This window comes from Eschrichtius robustus, chromosome 1 (assembly GCF_028021215.1).
Source record: "Eschrichtius robustus isolate mEscRob2 chromosome 1, mEscRob2.pri, whole genome shotgun sequence".
NCBI classification, from domain to species: Eukaryota; Metazoa; Chordata; class Mammalia; order Artiodactyla; family Eschrichtiidae; genus Eschrichtius; species Eschrichtius robustus.
In genome coordinates this window covers 74,935,464-74,955,489 of record NC_090824.1, presented here as the reverse complement: position 1 = coordinate 74,955,489, position 20,026 = coordinate 74,935,464, and the positions used below count along the sequence as shown (strand labels likewise).

At 45.0% G+C, this 20,026-nt stretch overlaps 1 protein-coding gene across 1 annotated transcript in view; it reads left to right on the top strand.

The window, feature by feature from the left end:
* The window catches only part of LOC137767243 (T cell receptor alpha chain MC.7.G5-like), a 277,753-nt gene that overhangs the window by 226,841 nt on the left and 30,886 nt on the right, over positions 1-20,026 (top strand). Inside the window, exon 5 of the mRNA XM_068547977.1 lies at positions 14,527-14,571. Within this exon, the coding sequence (XP_068404078.1) occupies positions 14,527-14,571 (45 nt within the window). The remainder of the gene's footprint in view (positions 1-14,526; positions 14,572-20,026) is intronic.

Genomic DNA, 20,026 nt, shown 5'->3' with positions numbered 1-20,026 from the left:
AATAAGTCCAGCCAAAAGGAACAGAACTGCCCAGCTAAGCCCAGCTTAAATCACTGAACTGCAGGCTTATGGTCTAATAAATGCTTATTGTTTTAAGCCAAAAAAAAAAAAAAAAAATTAAGAGTGGTTCAAAAGGATCACCTTGACACGATGGGAGAAGCTACCTGTAAGAGAATGATTTCAGGTTAGTCCTTGAGTTGTGCTGTCTCCCGGGAAAGGGACAGTGAGAATGGAAAAGTCCCCACTAGGACACAGATAGAAAGTAGTGAAAGCCCTTTTCCTGGTGACCGTCTAAGTTGGGGATGAAAAGATCTGGAGCTGGAGTCAAGGGTGAACTCCAGGGCTGACCAGCGCCTGTGACTGCCTCTGGTTCTGTAGGATGAGAAAAAGTGGAAATCCCCTTAGATGTTCCACAACCTGGACCTCGGTCAGAGGTGTCTGGCTCCAGCGTCCTGAAAGGGTGGACCAGCATGCTGACCCCTCTTGCCAGGTAGGCAGCTGCAGCTGCCCTCAGCCTCTCCCATTGCGATGACAATATCTCTGACTCCTTTGGCTTTGATGCCGTGGACAAAAACTGTTCCTACTTTGTCCAAATGAGGTACATGATCTTCAGAACCCCTGGAGAATTATTGTGTAAAACACCAGAGGATAGCTAGGATTTTTGGCAGTCAGTATGCTGGGCTTATGCGGGAAAACTCCTTCTTTAGAATATTTAGAAAGAATATCCTCCATTCATCCAATGTGGAAACAGTCCTGAAATCCAGGCTGGAGCTAGGATTCTGTGCCAGGTTATTACTCTGACAATTACTTAATATTCTCTGTGCTCACGGTATCGCTTCTTCCAGAAGATCTTTAGGGAAAACTTAGTTCGGTTTCTAGGAGGTTTTCGCTGAGCTGAAGATCACTGTGTGACTAATAATGCAGGCAACACGTTCACAATTTGGAGGGGGAACAAGGTTAATGGTCAAACCCCGTGAGTATCTCTGCTGAATCCGTAATGATTGCTCTGATTTCTAAAGGAAGCCATAGCACTGAACTTCACCTGGGGGCTGTTTTCTCCACCCAATTTTTTTAAAGTTAATTCTAATCATTAATCCTAATGATTATACAGTGTATATATATACCATATGTACATGTGAAAACGGGCACATATGTAATCATCTGGCACAGGAACAAATAAGCTGGAGAATAACAGATTCCTTGTCCTTTTTGTCTTAACCATTTGGGTCTGAAAGTCTGTGTTGAACACGGGGATGGCTGAGCACTGGAGTGAGAGAACCTTCTCCAGTGACTTTGTCAGGATTCTGCCATGCCCTGCTGGCCTGGTGAGGGGACAGCTCGGTCTCGAGGTTGGGGGATGAACTATTTAACCTCAGAAAAGCCTTTGTGTCCTAACCATGCTGTGAATTGACCACGATAATAAACAGTCTTCCCCGCTGATTCTTTGGCCAGGGTCCCAGCTGGAGAAGCACGCTGGCTGGATTTGGGGATTGAAAGGGATTTCCTGGTACACATTGGCCTGGTCGGTTTCTGTAAAGCTTTCTATGACTGTGTAATATTGGCAACAACCGTAAGCTGATTTGGGGATTGGGGACAAGTGTGGCAGTAAATCCAAGTGAGTCTTCAAATTAACTCTCTCAAAACTGTCTATGCAGCTGGAAGTATCTCAGAAACTGTCTCCTTCTTTAGCCCTCATGTTTTAAATGTGCAGTAATGAATAGTGTTTTTCTCCTGTCCACCCAATCTGAGCCCTCGCCCACCTCTCAATCAAGATAACTAGAGAGAGGGGTCCAGATGTGCCTGGTAAGAAGGCAGTTGCACTGTTAGACTGTTTTCTTACAGAGCAAACAGGTGGCCCTTTCCAAAAAGAGCCATCAGAGAGCACTGAAAGTTAGACCTACTTAGTCCATACTGTACTGACCTCACTATGAGCCATTGGTGAATCCTGTTTCCTCCCAGCCAAAGATAACTCAAGTGCTGCTGGGAACTCCTGGGATTTAGGGCCCTCCCAGTGACCTCCCTGGAGGACATCTCCTCACCATGGATTATCCAGAATGACTCAAACTTACCATATAATTTCTGCATCTCTCAGTTCTCTTTGGCCTACAGCCTTATGGTGGATTTGCTAGAAGTAACAGGGAAGGAGTTGGTTTCATCCTAATTCTGGCCTCTCCTGAAAAGTTCTTCTCTCCAAGACTCTTCAGGAGCATCTTAGGGACCACCTACCCTGTTCAGAATTGTGCTTTGTACAACCAGACTTGTTCCTAGCAGTGTTTGCTGTGGCTTTGGCAGGGGCTAGCTCCCAGGGAAGTTCTGGAGCTCCAGGCTGGAGCTGTGGGGAGAGGAAGGGGTGTTATACAATGGAGTCCAGGGGCTTTGGGAAAGTCATCTTTGATATAGGTGTTAATGAATTTCTAAATGAGCTTCTGTGTGTTAACCCGATAAAGACTCTCCAGGGAGAAGGTCACGCTTCCCTTTGCAGCTCTAAATGGAAGCCATGTGTTGCAAGAAAAAATGGGAAATGTCAACTGCAGTGCCAAAATGAAGAGACTGGGTATAAATATTGAACCAGTTTTAATGTTAAGGTTATGAAATGTAAGCCTTTCAGAAGAACTGGCTCAAGGCACGTTTATTAGGATGGATGAGCTAACTATTTTATCAGTGTTACTGGGATGCACACTTTAAAGGGGAACCCAGAATGTTTTTAAGGCTAATGAAAGGTATAGCCACTATAGGTGAATTTTGGAATCAAACTGCCTGGGCAAACCCTAACTCTGCTACTTACCAGATGTGTGACCTTGGGCAGGTTACCTAATCTCTTCATGCCTCATTTTTCTCATCTGTTAAATGGGAATAATAGCAGTACCTAGCTCACTGCATTGTTATGAGATTAAAAGAGTTAATACCTATCAAGGACCTTGCATAGTGGCGGTACCTAGTAAGTCTTCAATAAATATTCGTTATTATTACTAGCTCAGGTTGCTGGAGGGAAGGAAGGAAAAAAACTATCTCCTTTTAAAGTTTTTGTAAAGTGGAGTATTACAGTGTGGCTCTGGCAACACAGGAAGACTCATCTTTGGTCAGGGGACAATGTTACAAGTAAAACCAGGTAGGTCTGAATGTTCTCGAACGAGCCAGAGTTACCCACTAAATTCATTCTTTGGTTAATCATCTCTGCCTTTTCAACTTCTAACCAAAGACTCTTATTTTTAGGTTTTATTTTTCTTTTACAGTAGTAAGGAGAAAGTGGGTAAAGCCTGGCTACGTTCTTTTCTAACCCATTTGGTTTCAGCTAGTGGCAAAAAAAGGGGGCAGGATTTGAGGTGAGTTAGGTCTGGAATTTCTAGGCTAAGACTGAGAGAATATAATTTTATGGGAGACATAAAAACATCTAGTGTGAGAGATGCACCAAAAAAAAAAAAAAAATGGTGATTTTACATAATGGCGTACTACAGTGAGAATCACCCTGGTAGCGGCTAGAATTCTCTAAGAACTGTCTTTCAAGGGGAAAATGGGTAACACAGAAATGACAAGGTTTTGTCTGAAAAAAAATGGAGAGGAAAGACGGGAGACTGTTGGTGACTTGGATTTTTTTTTGTTAAGAAACATGGAAAACAGCATTTTTCCACAGGATGGTTGGTAAAAGGCTATCACCAAGTAGGAGTCAAAAGGGTCAAAACATGTATGGTATCCCCTGGGTGAGCTTCACGGAGGAAGAAGAGGAAGAAAATGTCCCAGAGTAAAGTGGTTTTGTACTGGGCAGAAACACTGTGTCAGATTCTGGGGCAAACCAGCTTGTCTTTGGGATGGGAACAAGACTCACTGTCATTCCCTGTAAGTCTTTTGCCACTTGAGAAAAAGCCCTTAATCTATAATGACCAGCTCTCACATCTCAGACACTTATTGAATTTCTAAATGAGCTTCCGTGTATTAACCTGATAAGACACTCCAGGGAGAAGGTCACCCTTACCTTTGCAGCTCTAAATGTAAGGCCTGTTGTAAGAAAAAATGGGAAAAGTCAATTGCGGTGCCAAAATGAAGAGAGTGGGTATAAATATTGGACCAGTTTTAATGTTAAGTTCATAAAATGTGACCCTTTCAGAAGAACCATCTCAGGGCACATTTATTAGCTTGTGTCTACACAGCACAATTGTCTAGTTAATTTGGTTAATGTCAGTAGCTGATCCAAATATTTAGGCACTTCCTTGAGAAACCGTTTTTGTGCTCAAAATGGCCTGAACTGACTGTCACATTACCTAAATAACTGCCAGATCTGTTTTACTTTGTGCTGTAGAGACTCAGCCTAATAAAAACAGATGCTGTTGTGTTTTTCCCCCCGTCTGTCTTCTCTCCACACAGCAAGTTTTCCCTCTATTCAACAACATCTCTGTACACAAAGAAAAGAGACCCAGCAAGCCATCTGACTTATGGCTGCTGCTACTTTCCTTGGAAGAGATTAAGACACTTCATAGGACTTACTAGCTAAACAGATTGACAGCCTAATTAGAAAGAGAGAAACAGAGTCGGAGTATCTTTTTTGTGGCTCCTGTCCCGGCCCCCTCGTGTAGAACATTTGTTCAGATGGTTCTGCAAGACAGAAATGAGACAGGGAGGGGCTCTCCGTTTGTAGTGTGGGCCTTCTCAGCTGCATGTGAGAGGTTGTTACCCGGGGTAAAACAGTGCTAAATGGGTCAGGGCAACTGACAGAGGCGGGAACATGTCTTTCCCCAGAGCTCCTGGGGTCTCACAAAGCAGAGCACAGCAGCTCTTGTGTGTCCACCCTTCTTGCTTCTGTTTTCAGACCCTTCTGCTCTAGGGCTGTTCCTTCCATCTCCCACTCCTCTAACTCCTTTCTGTCTCCTGTGACCCCTGACTCTCATGCCCATACTCAGCACCAACCCTACCGCACACTAAAGAGGCCGCCTGCCTTTTGGGCCATCAGTTGTATTTCTGAGGAGTTTCTTAGCCCCCTTGAGTGATCCTCCAAAGGCTCAGGTACCTGAGAGAATCCTCCCTAAGGGCAGGGCCCCCCCACCCCCTGCAAGAGGTGGAGGTGGGCCCGGGATGAGGAGGAGTCTCTGGAGGAAGGTCGCCCCAGAATGAGGACCACTACGGCCTTCATGATGCATGTGTGTGAGTCCCCTCCTACTTGGGAAACTGTAGCTTCCACCTTGACTCGACCTGTGTGGTTCTGAAGAGGGGGCGGGTTTCTGTAGTGGAATCAGCCGTTGTGGACAGTCAGGCTTTGGGGGCGTACAGCGTTCTGGCTCCAGCACTCAAGTGATTGTTACACCACGTAAGTGCATCTTTTCTCATTTCTGTGGGTGGGAATGTCTGTCAATCATATAGAGGAGTTCTCCCCCAACTCCCGTTTCCCAGCTAGTCACTGATGGGATACAATTTCTGGATCCAGCTGCCCTGCCGATTTGACCATTAAGACGATCAGATTCATTTTCAGATATAACTTTGACTGATTTCAATTAATACTGCTAACAGCAAAGGGAAGTTAGCACGTTGTGGGAACCTAATCTATGCTCGTTCGCTGCTATGGGAGGACAGTCATTTCTTCTTATCCCCCCGCAGTTAAACTTCAGAATTCAGCTGACCTTTTCCAGGCCTGTCTCCTCTGGCAGATTAAATGGTTGTGTCCACTAACTTTCTTGAAGGAAAACACACAAGACAGATATATTCTCCTTCAGCTTTTCCTAAGAAAGCTTTTGGTTAGTTATTTTGACAGTACACTTTAGCTAACTTATTCCCTTCTATTCGTGTTAAAAATATCTTGGCTTAAACAAGCAATTTTCCCCACATTATTCAAAATGCATTGCTGTGTGTAACCCACTGCTCTACCGCCAGCCCTTTTGTCTTCACAACATTCTCTAAGAAGGTAAACAGGGTCACACATCATCACACACAATTTCACAGACAGAAAAGCTGAAGCACAGACAAGTTAAATAATTGAAGTCAAACCCCCAAAATCAGAACTGGGATTACAGCTTGAGATTCCCCATTTTCTTATGGTGAATTATCTCGAGCTGTCACCTTTGTGAATTGAAAACATAATAAGCACAGGCCTTAGGAATTCACTGGGGATGGAACTTAACCAAAACAAAAACTGTCTGATGATTGCATTGGTGTTTGAAATGTACATGCCCAAATCTGCTTTGCCATTGGTAGTTATTTGGTGCCAGAGATAGGGAAAGAGCAGAGGGGCCAGATGTGAAGGCAGAGCGCCCTGCTGGGCTCAGGGGGTTTTTGTAGGCCTCAGTATCACGGTGTTCTCCAACACAGACAAACTGATCTTTGGGGCTGGAAGCAGATTACAAGTCTTTCCAAGTAAGTCCTAGAAACCAAGGAGTGATTTTGCAAAGGTGTTTTGTATAAACAGCCAACTCGCTTTGGTTCATCCTCGTGGTACTTTGGGCCACCCTTCCCAGCACTGCACTCTGTAGGGCCTTCCCCACCTCTGGCTGCCTGGTCCTTATTCCCTCAGGATGCCACTTCTCACAGAGAGAACATTCTGTAAACCAAATCAGTATAATCTATATATGAATGCCATGGTTCTGACTAGAATCTTACCCGCAGTGAAAACAAGACACTAGAAAATCAGATGCATTATAACTCCAAAAAAATGATCTGTTTCTCTCTTTTGTTAAGTTTATTTATTTATTTATTTATTTTTGGCTGCATTGGGTCTTCGTTGCTGCGTGCGGGCTTTCTCTAGCTGTGTTGAGCGGGGGCTACTCTTTGTCCCGGGCCAGGGCTCGAACCCCTACAATGGCAGGCAGATTCTTAACCACTGCACCACCAGGGAAGTCCTTGTTTCTCTCTTTTGCATTTTTATTTAAAACATCAGGGAAGGTGAAGCAAGTTCAGCTTCTCCCATTTGAAAACTGTTTATGAATTTTGCTTCCCTTATATGCAGAGAGACCGAGATTGACTTTGGATGTTTAGTCATTCAATTTCATCATCTGTGTCTGGAATCCATAATGGGAGAGGGAATCAAATGTAATTAAATGAGCAAATAATCTTCAATAGTCAATAGTCCTACGTTGTTTTATGTGCTTGGCTCTGGACTTTGTATCTGGGATTTATCTCTAATAGGCTCCCCAGAAGGACAGTGAAGGTTTTGGTTAAGGTTTTTGTCTCTGTGCGGATGGCAACTATCATTTGATCTGGGGCTCTGGGACCAAGCTAATTATAAAGCCAGGTAAGTCTCAGAGATGTGACCGACTGTAAGGGAGAGGAGACACAGGTTAATACACGAGGCATAGCATGCAAATTATATTCTTAAGAACAATCCAGCTTGCTGGAGACAATGCACTCGACCCAAGTAGGGTTTTCATTCCCAGCGAGAAGCAATGTCAGCCACCAACTCTCTTGTTTGATCTAGTTGCTTCCAGAATGAATAATGCTTCACTAGCCCTCCAAGAGAGCAGAGCTGGGTTGTTAAGGAGTATCTAATTCCCTCTAATATGGTTGGAATTCTTTCCCAAGGATATAACCAGTCTCATTTTATCAAAAGAGAAATCCAGAGAAAACGGAAAGGGCCACAGTCAAAGACCAAGGGGTGAAAAGCAGTGCGGGCGGTTTTCCCGACATCCTTGTCTCTGGTCGCTGTCCTGCGTGGGGAGCAGATACCTGCAAAGCTTCTGGTCATTTGCTGGTGAATCCCCTGGGGTTCTGGGCTTCAGCACGAGTCCACAAGGGTGTAATTTAAAAGGCAGTGTCCACAGACGTAGAGAATGGACTTGAGGACAGGGGGAGGGGGAAGGGTAAGCTGGGACTAAGTGAGAGAGTGGCATGGACATATATACACTACCAAACGTAAAACAGATAGCTAGTGGGAAGCAGCCGCATAGCACAGGGAGATCAGCTTGGTGCTTTGTGACCACCTAGAGGGGTGGGATAGGGAGAGTGGGAGGGAGACGCAAGAGGGAAGAGATATGGGGATGTATGTATATGTATAGCTGATTCACTTTGTCATACAGCAGAAACTAACACACCATTGTAAAGTAATTATACTCCAATAAAGATGTTAAAAAAATAAAATAAAAGGCAGTGCCAGGGCACGTGAGGGAAGAATGGAGCCTAAAGGGATACTTGGCAAGTCTGCTTTCGCAGTGATGGGACTAAGGCACTCTTAGCCTGGGAAGACTCAGCCCATACTCCCCATCCTGCCATGCCCCTCCTGAGGGTTATTGTAAGGCTCTGAAGGGCTCTGTGAATTATGGGAGTGCTGCCACCGAGCTCCTCTTTGGGACTGGCCACTGCTTTCTGTCAAGCCAAGTACGTGAGTAGTGGGATTCTGTGTCCCTGGCAAGTGGGAAGTAACAGCCACTCTTCAGTGAAAAGGAGGGATGAAGGTAGAGTTCTTACCCCACCGTCATCCCTTATTTAGGCAGGCTCTCAAATTTCCCATTCTCCTGATGGCACCGCACAGTCAGAGAAGGAGAAATGGGCTAGTGTTAAGGTAAATCCCAGGAAGAAAAACCACTGTAGAAAAATTCTTCCCATCTAAACGTTACAGGCTTTCTGCTCTGTGAACCTGATTCCCAGGCTATTTATCAGCTCCAGTCCTACCTTTACCTAGGTAGATACAATCTCTTCTAACCTGTCTGTACAGTTGTGTGTCAGCTGGTCCAAGCACCTTATTTTTCTCCCAGAAGAGACCTCAGAGCTATGGTTGGGGAGATTGCTGAGAAGGCAGACAAAACTGACCCGGGCTGGGGCAGGGCAAAGACGAGGCTTAGGGTGGGTTAGATCAATATTTATATGGTTATCCATATATTCAATAACACCTTCCCTATACGTCCTCCATTCGTTTTCCCTTTCGTTTTCCCTGGACTACATCCTTTTGGTTTATTCTGGACATTTACTGCTCCCAGGCTAAGAGGAGCGAAAACTAGCATTGAACTCTCTCTTCAACTCTGAAGAAGCAACAGGTCACAGTTACGTTGGGGATGAGATCAGTTCTCCTCTCTCCAAGCTTAAAATCCTGTCACTTATGCTCTATTTTTAACCAAGACCTGCTATCACTGCCTTGGATGCTCACCCCTCTCTCTTTTCTTTGATTCTCAATGTATGTTAAAATGTATATTAAAACCCAGCCAATGCTCAGCTTTGTGACAAAGGAGCTCTTGTGGGCCCTCTTCCTTGCCTTTAGGATAAAATCTTTCTTCTAAAGAAAATGTTCACTTCTTCCATTTATTTCAGGACTGGACTTTCTTAAAATGTAGGAGATGGTGTATTATAACTCCCTGCTCCTGTCCATCTGAAGCATCATATGAGTCCATGGTGGCACCTCTTTAGGAAAAGATAGGACTATTTGCCTCTTGTTTCTCTTCCCTGGTGAAATATCTTCTTAGGCTACCACATAGACACTATTACACAATGAGAAAGCTTGGAAATAACCTGGCCAGTGAGTAGGGGCCAGGACCGAGGCATTTGGGTGGAGCCTGGCTAGGAGTTCAGGCAGCTCTGTAGCTGGAAAACATCCCTTTGGATATAGGAATGCATCATCCTTTCAGACCCGTCTGTCTAGGGCTGAGCTCACACCTATGAGAGCAAGAGTTGTTAACAAATTATTTGATTCAGCCTTGGCAGATTTAAGCCTAACAACGCAAAAGGGTCTTAGAAGCTCCTAAGTTTGGTCTATCTAAATAAAAATGATTTGCTCTATGTAGCAGAACCAATGTTCTTCTTCCTATCGTAAAAGACCATTTTCCAGAAACACATAAAAAAAAAAATCATGGTGAGTCCAACTGCCCCCTCACCACCATGCCATGTGTGTAGTGGGGTTTTACCAGGGGTTTCAGTAAAGGCAGGAAATGCTGTGGGAATAACAATGCCAGAATCATCTTTGGAACTGGAACCCAGGTGTTGGTAAAGCCCAGTAAGTGACCATGTTCTATTTATATTTGACCAAACAAATAAACCCTGTGGAGTTAGTACAGATTTAATTTAATATGTAGACAAATGTACCTTTTGAAAAATGACTTTTGTAAATGCATGAAACATTCATGATTGTTGAGAATAGAGCAATAATGATAAACAGACGCAGAATGAGACCATCCCAAATTGCCTTTAATATGGTAGCTCAGCTCCCCTTCTTCTGAAGAGATACTGGAGTCATGAGTTATCTACAGCCACAGTGTCTCTTAAACTATGTTCTGCAATGATTTGTGTTTATTGTGATTTTGCCCACAGAACTTGTCTTCCATTCTACTAAAAATCTATCTCATTTTAAATGCTGTTCGTGTGGATAAGATACCTTCTTTGTCACTCATGCCTGCATATGTATTTATTCTAAAAGACCCGATATAAAACTCAAACATTGTCCCATTTTGACAAAGGTCCACATCTAGTCCGATACATGTCAAATTTCACTAAAAGCATAGCTTTACTATTCAAATGCAATGGGAGAAAAAAAAAATTGAGATTAACTAATGATCCCAGATGGCTTATTAACACCTGAAATGGAATTCAGAGTGAAATAAAATGGCAGGCATGATGACAGAATTTTTGTTTAATGATCAATTCCTCCATGGGGAGTAAAAACTTTTTGAACATACTTCACTGGGGAGGAGGGAAATAATGAATTCAAGAGCCTGGCATTCCTGGGGGTACACCTAGTATGTCAGCTTCTCCACAATGCATTTTGGGGACAAAGGGACCCATCCAAATGTCAGTCAAAAAAATAATATTAAGAGGCAGTTGACTGACCTCAGTTGTCAGTCAAGTTGACTGACTAGGTTATCAAACCCTACATTAGGTTATGACTGAGACTATGGACTGACCAACTGACCAAGCAGCTTTCAAAAAGAATAGCCTATTTTTGAATGGTATAGCTGTGGGAAATGCCCAAAGACAAGGAAACAAGCTAGAGGACTCCATAAGTTTGCTTTGGATCTTGTAAATATGACCAATCCATGCTAATCTTTTGTAATGACTGTGAAAAAGACATTTTGGGGGTCAGGCAGACAATGAGGAAGAAACAGTGGGGCTTAGTTCTTTATGAGTCAAACAAGGACCCAGTCAGGACTGGTGGTAATGCCATCCAGTATCCACCTCCTAGTGGTGAGAGACCATATCCATGGACTGTGAAAGGAGAGCATTTCCTGCAAGCCTAGAATCCCTCTGGGCCGAAATGGATGACCCCTACTACCCCCAGGTAGGGCAGGGCTGTAATGTGTGCAGCAAACATGTACTTGGCCTAAAGTAAGGTATCTTCAGGGTTTGGTGATACGGCCACACCAGAACAGAGCCCAGGGTGAGGTGAAGGCTCTGTGATGCAGTTCTATCTCAGGTGAAATTCAGATGTGTGTCTTACGTGGCCCTTCCTGCCCCCATCTTTCTTTAGGCTCTGAAGAGTAGATTTCTAGCTCTGTGGCTGTCCACCCAGCCACTTTTTGCCTGCTGTAACAGAATTGTGTTAGCTATCACGCAGGAGTTTGTTGAATTGTTGCTTTTATAATTCACCCTCAGTGTCAAATGAGGTCATCCAATTTCCTCTCTGCACATTTGCAATAAGCAGCATAAAAATTCAAGCAAAACAACCAGGAGACACGGAGAGAGATGGCTGATGAGATAATGAGGCCTGTTTATTACAGTAGGGAAGGAAATACCCTATGAAGCTGAGATAGCCAGTGAGGGATGGGTAGCTTTCCTGAAGAGTCACTAGGAGTTTTTGTTGTGGTCCCAATCACAGTGTGAACAAACTTCTAACAAAGTTGTCTTTGGAAGAGGGACTCAACTTCATGTTCTCCCCAGTAAGTGCTGTTCATGTGATTTTCTGATATTGGCTCCCGTTGAGTGAAAGTGGTTTTGGTGTTGGGTGGGAAAAGTTTCTTAGGCTCTAAACATGTGGGTAGCCTCTAAGTCCTGGGCCCTTCTGCTCTCACAGAGGCCAGTCCTTGGTCCTTCCACGGCTTAGCCAAATATCAAGTTCTTTCCCCTCTAGAGCTCAGAAAGTTGCTGCCAGTGTTTTTGCTGCTTAAATATCAATTACCTCTTTCATTGTTTATACATTATGGAGAGTAAAAAACTTGTGAAATTTTGTCGAGTCCATCTTCAAGTCTCCCCCCCCCCACCCCAAGGCTTGTCCCCAGTGGACTTTGTTTGGACACATCATTAAACCCAGGATGATTTCTGACTCCAGCCAAGTGGCTTTGGAAATGACCCTAGCCTACCTATGACTCCTCTCCTTCCACTCTTTATAAAAGACTCATTTTCTCCATTTGTCCTCTGCTAAGATTCCTGGCTCTGGTGCCCCATGCCTTCACATTTCCCTTGTTCCAGGGATGGGTGGAAGATAACTTTTTTAAGAGCTACTTTAATCCAGAGGCAACAAACATGGTACGTCAGCCAAGAACAACATCTTGTGCGGAGCCTTCTTACTCTGTACCATTTTCAAAATCTTTTTTTTCATTTAGAAAAAGCAGCCACTCCTTTTTATTCCTAGCACAGCAAAGAGTTCATTATGAGGCCAGAGACAGGGTTTCCTTTGGAATATTTTTCACAGGCTAACAATAAGCCGGAAGTTTGCAGGCAGTTCACAAATGCATTCTTGGGCCACAACTCCATGTATGGAAGCGGGTATCGGCAGAGTAGACAGTCAAACCAGGGGGCATCTTACCGATACCACATTTTGTAGAGAATCAGGGAGAAGGAGGCAAAGACGTGCTAAGGGAAAACAAAAATTATGGTTAAGTGGGGAGATTTCTGTGTGATTCCACCCAGGGAAAAAGATTAACATGAAGAAACATTCAGAAAACCACCAAGGCCAGGCATTCAGAGTTTTTGTTATGGAGGCAATCACTGTGGGAATTCAGGAAGCAGGCAGCTTCTCTTCGGAAAGGGCACAAGACTGGCTGTGATTCCAAGTAAGTGCCCCTGGCCATCCCGAATTTTGATCAGAATGGCTTCTGCCTTTAAATGATTTTTTCAATGAACCTATGAATGCTTTTACCCCCAAGAAAGTTCTGGTAGGAGCTGGGAAGTCAGTGCTAAGCAGGAAGATGAACAGGTTACTCTGGCATAATTCAAAAGCTAACCAGACAATCATGGGCAAGCACCGTGCCTCCCCCCCGTCCTCAGCGCCTCCAGCTGGTTCTGGCCACACATCCTACCTAGTTCCCTCCCCTGATCCCAGGAGACCAAAACCCTAGGACAGAGAACCTGAGACTCTTTAGTCTAGGGAGGACAGGAAGGCTTGTCTGAGATCCAAGAGTCATTTGAAAATATATTGTGTGTTTCTGTTTATTGTTGTTATTAATTTTGTTGTTGTTAATTCTAATTTGTCTAAGTAATACATGAAAATTTCTCATTGTAAAAACAATTCAAATTACAGATAAAGCCAATATTCACCTTGACCCCCCCTTCCTTCAATATCAGTTTCCTCCCCAGAGGTGACCACTGGGACTGGTTTGTGTGTTGTGATAAGTTTCTATTTGGAGCATGTTGACATGAAATCACCCATCTTCAAGGAGAGGAGCTCAAGACATAAAGAACTCAGACTGCAGATTTCAATTAGATATAAGGAACAGTTGGTTGAATGCAAAGGCCGTTGGCAAAGAAGAGCTACCTTCCCAGGAGCTCTTAAAGAATATATAGGTCTTTGGTCCGAGAACACCTTGGCTGAAGACAGAAGGATGGACCAGTTGACCTCTGAAATCCAGCCAGGTCTCTGTAGGACTCAGGGATGGTCCACCCCACCCCCGCATGGCAAGCCTCTGTGACAGCCCTTCTCTTTTGCCTGTCATCTGGTTGTTGTTACAACCTGAGCTTTTGTCAGCACTGCTCCTATGCTGTGAGTGGTTTGATTTTCTCAGCATCTGTGGGGTTTTTGCAAAGAAAGGAAACTCTGTGTGTACTCTGGAGTTGGGGGTTACCAACTCATTTTCGGGAAGGGCACCAAACTCTTGGTCACACCAAGTAAGTTCTTCTTTCTGACTAATTATTCTTCCCAAGATGCCTGCCTTCCATCATGCAGAAGCTGTCAAAACACAGGTGGTGTTTTCTTTGCTTGGTTTGTGTTGGGTGGTTCATGATACCGGTTGGAAAACAAGGCTATTAATGCACATATTCCCTGGGGCATTGTACTTGGCTTTTAAGATCCATGTAGTTAGTCTCTCCCTGAGAAAATATGTGAACCTCCATGAGGAGGAAGGCAGAGGGGAAAAAAAGGCAGGAATTGGGTGAAAATAGATAAAGGGCTGGCAGGAATAACAAAGAGGGGATCCCAGGAGACCAAGCAGTAGCCACTTTGAGTGAATTTCCCAGGAGTTGCTCCTGCCAAGGCCCATTCTTTCAAGGAAAATTACAGCAAATAGAATCGGACTGGGAAGTTGCTAGTTATTACTATTCGTCCCACGTTCTAACCTAATTACAAGGAGATTGTTCTGGCCATGGGCAGTCATTTCAGGTTTTGTTTTCCTGCTTGCCTCCTCCACCTCCACCTGTCTTCCTAGAGGCCCGAGTCAAGGTTATTGCAATAGCGCCGAACACTGTGTAACACCAATGCAGGCAAATTAACATTTGGGGACGGGACCGTGCTCACTGTGAAGCCAAGTAAGTTGTGTTCTTCTTTGGCTGTGCCTTTAGGGGCAATCAATCAAATCGTTAGTTTGAAAAATACTTTAATCCTGTGCATCTGCTTGGGCTCTTTATTAATGTTCTTTCCCCAGGCCAAAGAGAGTTGGTTTCTTTCTCTGCTTTAAAATGAGATGTGTGTGCGTGCACCCGTGCGTGTGTGTGCGTGCACACACACTTGCTCTGGCTCATGGTGAGGAGCTTTCAGGAGCATATACAACATTTTCAAATAAATAGAGATATAAACAATAATTGAGCCAGTGACACTGTCAGGAAGGACCTCCACTGGGGACCCAGCACCCCTACCCCTGGTTTGGCTTCCCTGCAGGCTCCCTGGCCACATGGGATACACTTTGGCTCCATCTGATGGTCTAGGGCAGGAAATTTCTCGGCTTCTCTCTGTAAACAATTCCAAAATTTAGCAGCCCTTGCTGCCAGAAAGTACTTTTGTACATCTAACTTTGACTACCTGCCCCCATCACTGTGATTTAAATCTCTGAAAAGAACCACTAGAACTTTAGGCATCTAGTTTGAGAATAAAATTTCTGCTGTAAATATGAGACTCAGCACTGAGTCTACTTCTACAGCACCTCTGAGATGCCATGTGTCCCGAAGTGATTACAGATTAGGCACTATAGTGTGAGCTTTGGAGACAGAAAAACCTAAATTCGAGTCCTGGCGCCATTACTTTACTAGCTGTGTGACCTTGGACAAATTACTTAACCCCTCTGAGCCTCGGTTTCCCCATCCATAAAATGAGGATAAATATCCCTACCTTGTTGTGTTATTGAAAGGATCAAATAAAATAGTAACAGCTAAATTATTTAGCATAGTGCCCAAAACACAGAAAGAGCTCATTAAACCCTAGCTATTAATAATAATGATAAACATCATCTCCAATACACAGTAGAGCTTTCGTTTCGCCCCTCAGGCTCTTCTGTCAAGGCTCTGTCATGCAGCAGGAGAAGAGCTGGCATGGGGGAGGGTGGAGAGTGTCAGCCTGTTCTATGAAATTCTTCACCTGGGATTGGAAAGTGTCTAAGTGGAAATAGAAATAATCCTGGCTAATTTAAATACAAAATTGTCCAAGTGTCAGAGGCAGGGGAGAGGTTTCTGCAGAGAGCTCATGGCTGGAGCATCTGAGGCTACACAATAACCCCTTAGAGCAGGGACGCAGCTCACAGTATAGTCGGGCGAGGGCTGCGGCAGCACAAACCCTGCACCACCCTCTCACCAAGCTGACCCCAGCGTGACTCCCTCCAAAGTGCCCCAAGGCACGGGTTCCCCATGTGGAGGGACAGGGATTGAGAGAGGATGGAAGCTTCACAGGGAAGAGCTTCTTGCCCCAGATCGTGTTTCTGCTCCTCCGGGTAGTGAAGCTCGTGAGAAATATGGCGCCTGAAAAATAGTCCCTAAATGAAACTCTCAGACCTGGGGATGGAGGATCAGGAGTCTATAGAGGCAAACTGGGACAGTTAATATTGAAGACAAGGGGTTGAGTGTAAGGTGGGAATCAAGTCACATCTCAGTCTGGGAGAGGACGCATTAAACAAAAGCTGCGTCCTCCAGCCCCACCGGGACTCAGACCACAGGACGTGGCTAATACTGCAAGAGGAAGGGAGTTAGGTCAGTGATAAAAAACCTTCCTAACAGGTTTGGGAACGGTGAAAATGAGCTGTCAGGAGCAGTTGCCAGAGCACTTCCTCTGGAGGGTTTGTTTTTTTTTTTTCCCCATTACCTTATAACACTGTTTTTTTTTTAACATCTTTATTGGAGTACAATTGCTTTACAATGGTGTGTTAGTTTCTGCTTTATAACAAAGTGAATCAGTTATACATATACATATATCCCCATATCTCTTCCCTCTTGCATCTCCCTCCCTCCCACCCTCCCTATCCCATTCCTCTAGGTGGTCACAAAGCACCGAGCTGATCTCCCTGTGCTATGCGGCTGCTTCCCACTAGGGTTTTTAAAAGGAGATAGACACTCTCGTCTCAGAGCTGATAGGAGTGCAGCCCTGCCTCGAGGCAGGAGGAGAAATGAGAGAACCTCTCTAAGCCTCTTCCCAGCCCCTGAGCTGCTCTGTGAAAAAACTCTGGCTCGTTAATGCAGAGCTGCATCCTTCAGGACACCGGGGTTGCTGGGTTAAGTTTTGGAACCCTTGCTTGTCGTGTCCCAAACCCCCTTTGTTCTCAGACTTAGGACAAGCAGGCTGATTTTTTTCATCCTAAAGCTAAAAACACAGGGTCTGGGTCCTGCGCCGTTGATGGTGTTGAGATATGGGGCGGGGTGGGTTCGGGGGGAAGCTCTAAGGGGTTTTTGTAGAGCCCAGAGGCACTGTGGGAATAACTATGCCCAGGGTTTGACCTTCGGTGGGGGAACCAGATTGTCTGTGCTGCCCTGTAAGTACGGAGAGGTGGGAACAGAAACCAGCCGTGCTTGAGGCCTGGGCCCATTGTGACCTCCGAGCCGGGATGGAGAGGACGATAAGGAGTGGGAGGGATGCTTATTCAGGGAGGAAAATCACAGGCCCGTGGGAATAATGCTGGAAGAAGTACATCGGAGCTTTCCCTTCTCAGGAGGGCTTTGTCGGGGGGGCGGTGGGGGGGGGGTGGTGGGGTGGGGAAAGCTGAGTTGGCAGGTTTTTGATGCTGAGATAATCACTGTGCGCAAGGACAAGGCTTCTCCCGTGTCCTTGGGAAGGGAACAAGGCTGCTTGTCAAGCCAAGTAAGTGGCATCCAATTTGAATTGTGCACTGAATATGATTATCTCCAGGAGGAAGACCTGCTCTCTTTCCCACGGGGGCCTCCTTGGACCAGAAGGCTATTAAAGGGGCTGAGCGGACCAAGGCCCGGAGCCTGGTCATCTCCCTTGTCCTTGAAGGAGCTCTGGGAGGTGCGGAAGGGAAGCAAGCCATCAGGACCCCACCGACAACCCAGCCTTGGGTTCCGTCCATTCTCTTAATCTTCCAATAAGTAAAACCATCTGATGGCAAGTCATCCTCAGAAGGAGATTCCAATAGGGTTATGCCCATTTCATGCACTTAAAAACTGAGGCCTCTCAGAGACCGGCATATTCTAACAGGAACAGAACTCAGGGAGCAAACACTTTTTCAGGTAGACGGTGAATTCGAAGCAGCAGGTTATTTAAATGAGAGGGGAGCCTTGGTAACCAGCTGTAACTTGAGTTCCGTGGTGCTGAGGGCTGCGTCTGGCAGCAGGTAAACTCCTAGATGGTGGGGTTTTATCCCTGCAGAGCCCAGTCTCCCCTAAACCTGGTCTTCGTTAACCCCAGCAGTGCCACTCTCTGGCCCTGCAGCCTAGGAAGGGCAGCTCTTGGCAACATCATCCTTGGTGTCTTGCAATAAGAGAAATCAGAAGAGAAGGGGGGGGAGAAAGCTTGTATCTCATATCATGCAGTTCCCTCATTTTGCAGCAAGATTGTTTCCCCATGAGCCGTTTGTCTTCATTTAGTCGCTGTCTTCCCTGGGGAAGCCATTTTGTAGAGGTGTTCGTCACAGTGTGACAACTGACGGCTGGGGGAAATTGAATTTTGGAGCAGGGACCCGGGTTCTGGTCGCCCCAGGTAAGCCTGATTCCTTGGAGACTCACCTGCCCTTAATTCTAACCCGCGTGCCAAGTATTTCTAGCTGAGACCATGACATATTTGAAAAGAAGCCATCTCCCTGAACAACAATACCCAGAGCCAGTAAGCAAAAGTGAGAGATCGGTTTGGTGTTAAACAGAAACATTTTTGGATACATAGGAATTCTCATTTTTCTCTATCAGTCACCCGAGTAAGTACCTGATTCCCCTTATAAGGAATAAAGCTACAGGAAGAAGTAGAGCCGTGATTCAGGCTGTGGTGTGGGAGAGATCGGCTGTGGATTCTGGGGTGGAGGATTAGAAATGTGTTCAGGAAGATTGGATGTGTTTTTGACAGGATATGTAACACTGTGTGAATTATAATCAGGGAGGAAAGCTTATCTTCGGACAGGGAACCGAGTTATCTGTGAAGCCCAGTAAGTATAAATGTGTAGCCCTGGATTAAGCAATGTCTGTGGATTAAGGGCTGATTTAGACTCAATTATACACTATATGAAGAATGTTTAGAAAGGGTGAATGAACATCAACTAGAAGGACAAAACTCCCCCCGGCTAGGATCTGACATCTGTGTGCAAAATGGGCCACGCACGGGAGTGCCTGAGAATTGCTCCCAGAATATATGTGGTGGGACTATGATGTGTGACTGATTACTTAGGATATTGGCTAGGATCTGTAGCCCTGGACTTGTATGGTAATCAGCGACAAGACTTCTAATTCCTTAACAAGACTCTAAGGTGCTATTCTTTTTTTTTTTTTTTTTTAATTTATTTTATTTATTTATTTTTGGCTGCGTTGGGTCTTCGTTGCTGCACGCGGGCTTTCTCTAGTTGCAGCGAGCGGGGGCTACTCTTCATTGCGGTGCGCGGGCTTCTCATTGCGGTGGCTTCTCTTGTTGTGGAGCACAGGCTCTAGGCGTGCGGGCTTCAGTAGTTGCGACACGCAGGCTCAGTAGTTGTGGCGCACAGACTTAGTTGCTCTGCAGCATGTGGGATCTTCCCGGACCAGGGATCGAACCAGTGTCCCTTGCACTGGCAGGCGGATTCTAAACCGCTGCGCCACCAGAGAAGCCAGGTGCTATTCTTTTCAACTAAGATTATGTCAACGTACAGAAGGAATCTCGTAAGTAATGATCACTGACCAGAATAATGGTGATTAGCCTCTCCCAAGGTCTAAAAATCACTTAATAAAAAAAAAAAAAGTTTATCTGTAAGTACTGTTGGGACACTTTCTGTTTCTGAGAATTTAGGCCAAAAATTTGTACAACATAGCCTCGTGGAACAGAGAGAAGAACCCTTAAAGTCCTCTTTTCTGACCGTCCACCTATAAGGAAACTGAGGCCCAGGGAAGAGACGGATCATGGTCCCACAGTAAGTCTATGGCTGAGCTCAGACTAGAATTTAAGTCCCTATCATTAATTCTCCTGGCCTGAGGTCTGAGGAATCTGCAAGACTCATCTGACAAATATTTTTGTGTACCTACTCTATGCCAGGCTCAGCGTTCGGACCAGCTGACCCATCAGGGAAGAAACTCAATGTGATATTGCCCTCAGGGAACTTGCATTCTGGAGGTGGACCCCATTGTTCCCTGGCATATGACCATCCGTATCCTGATCCCTCTTGAGCTTTTATACCATCCTCACTGCCTTAGGAAATATTAAAATTGATCTTTGTTGCAGTTTTAAAGTCTTTTAGCAGTGAAATCAACACAGTCATGAGAAAAGAAATGGCCCAAAAGAGAAGGGGAAAACAAGAAATTTCCCTGACAGTTTGATCATTCTAAAATTATTTTATTGGTATCAAACTCGTGGCCAAATTAACTAGATAACTAA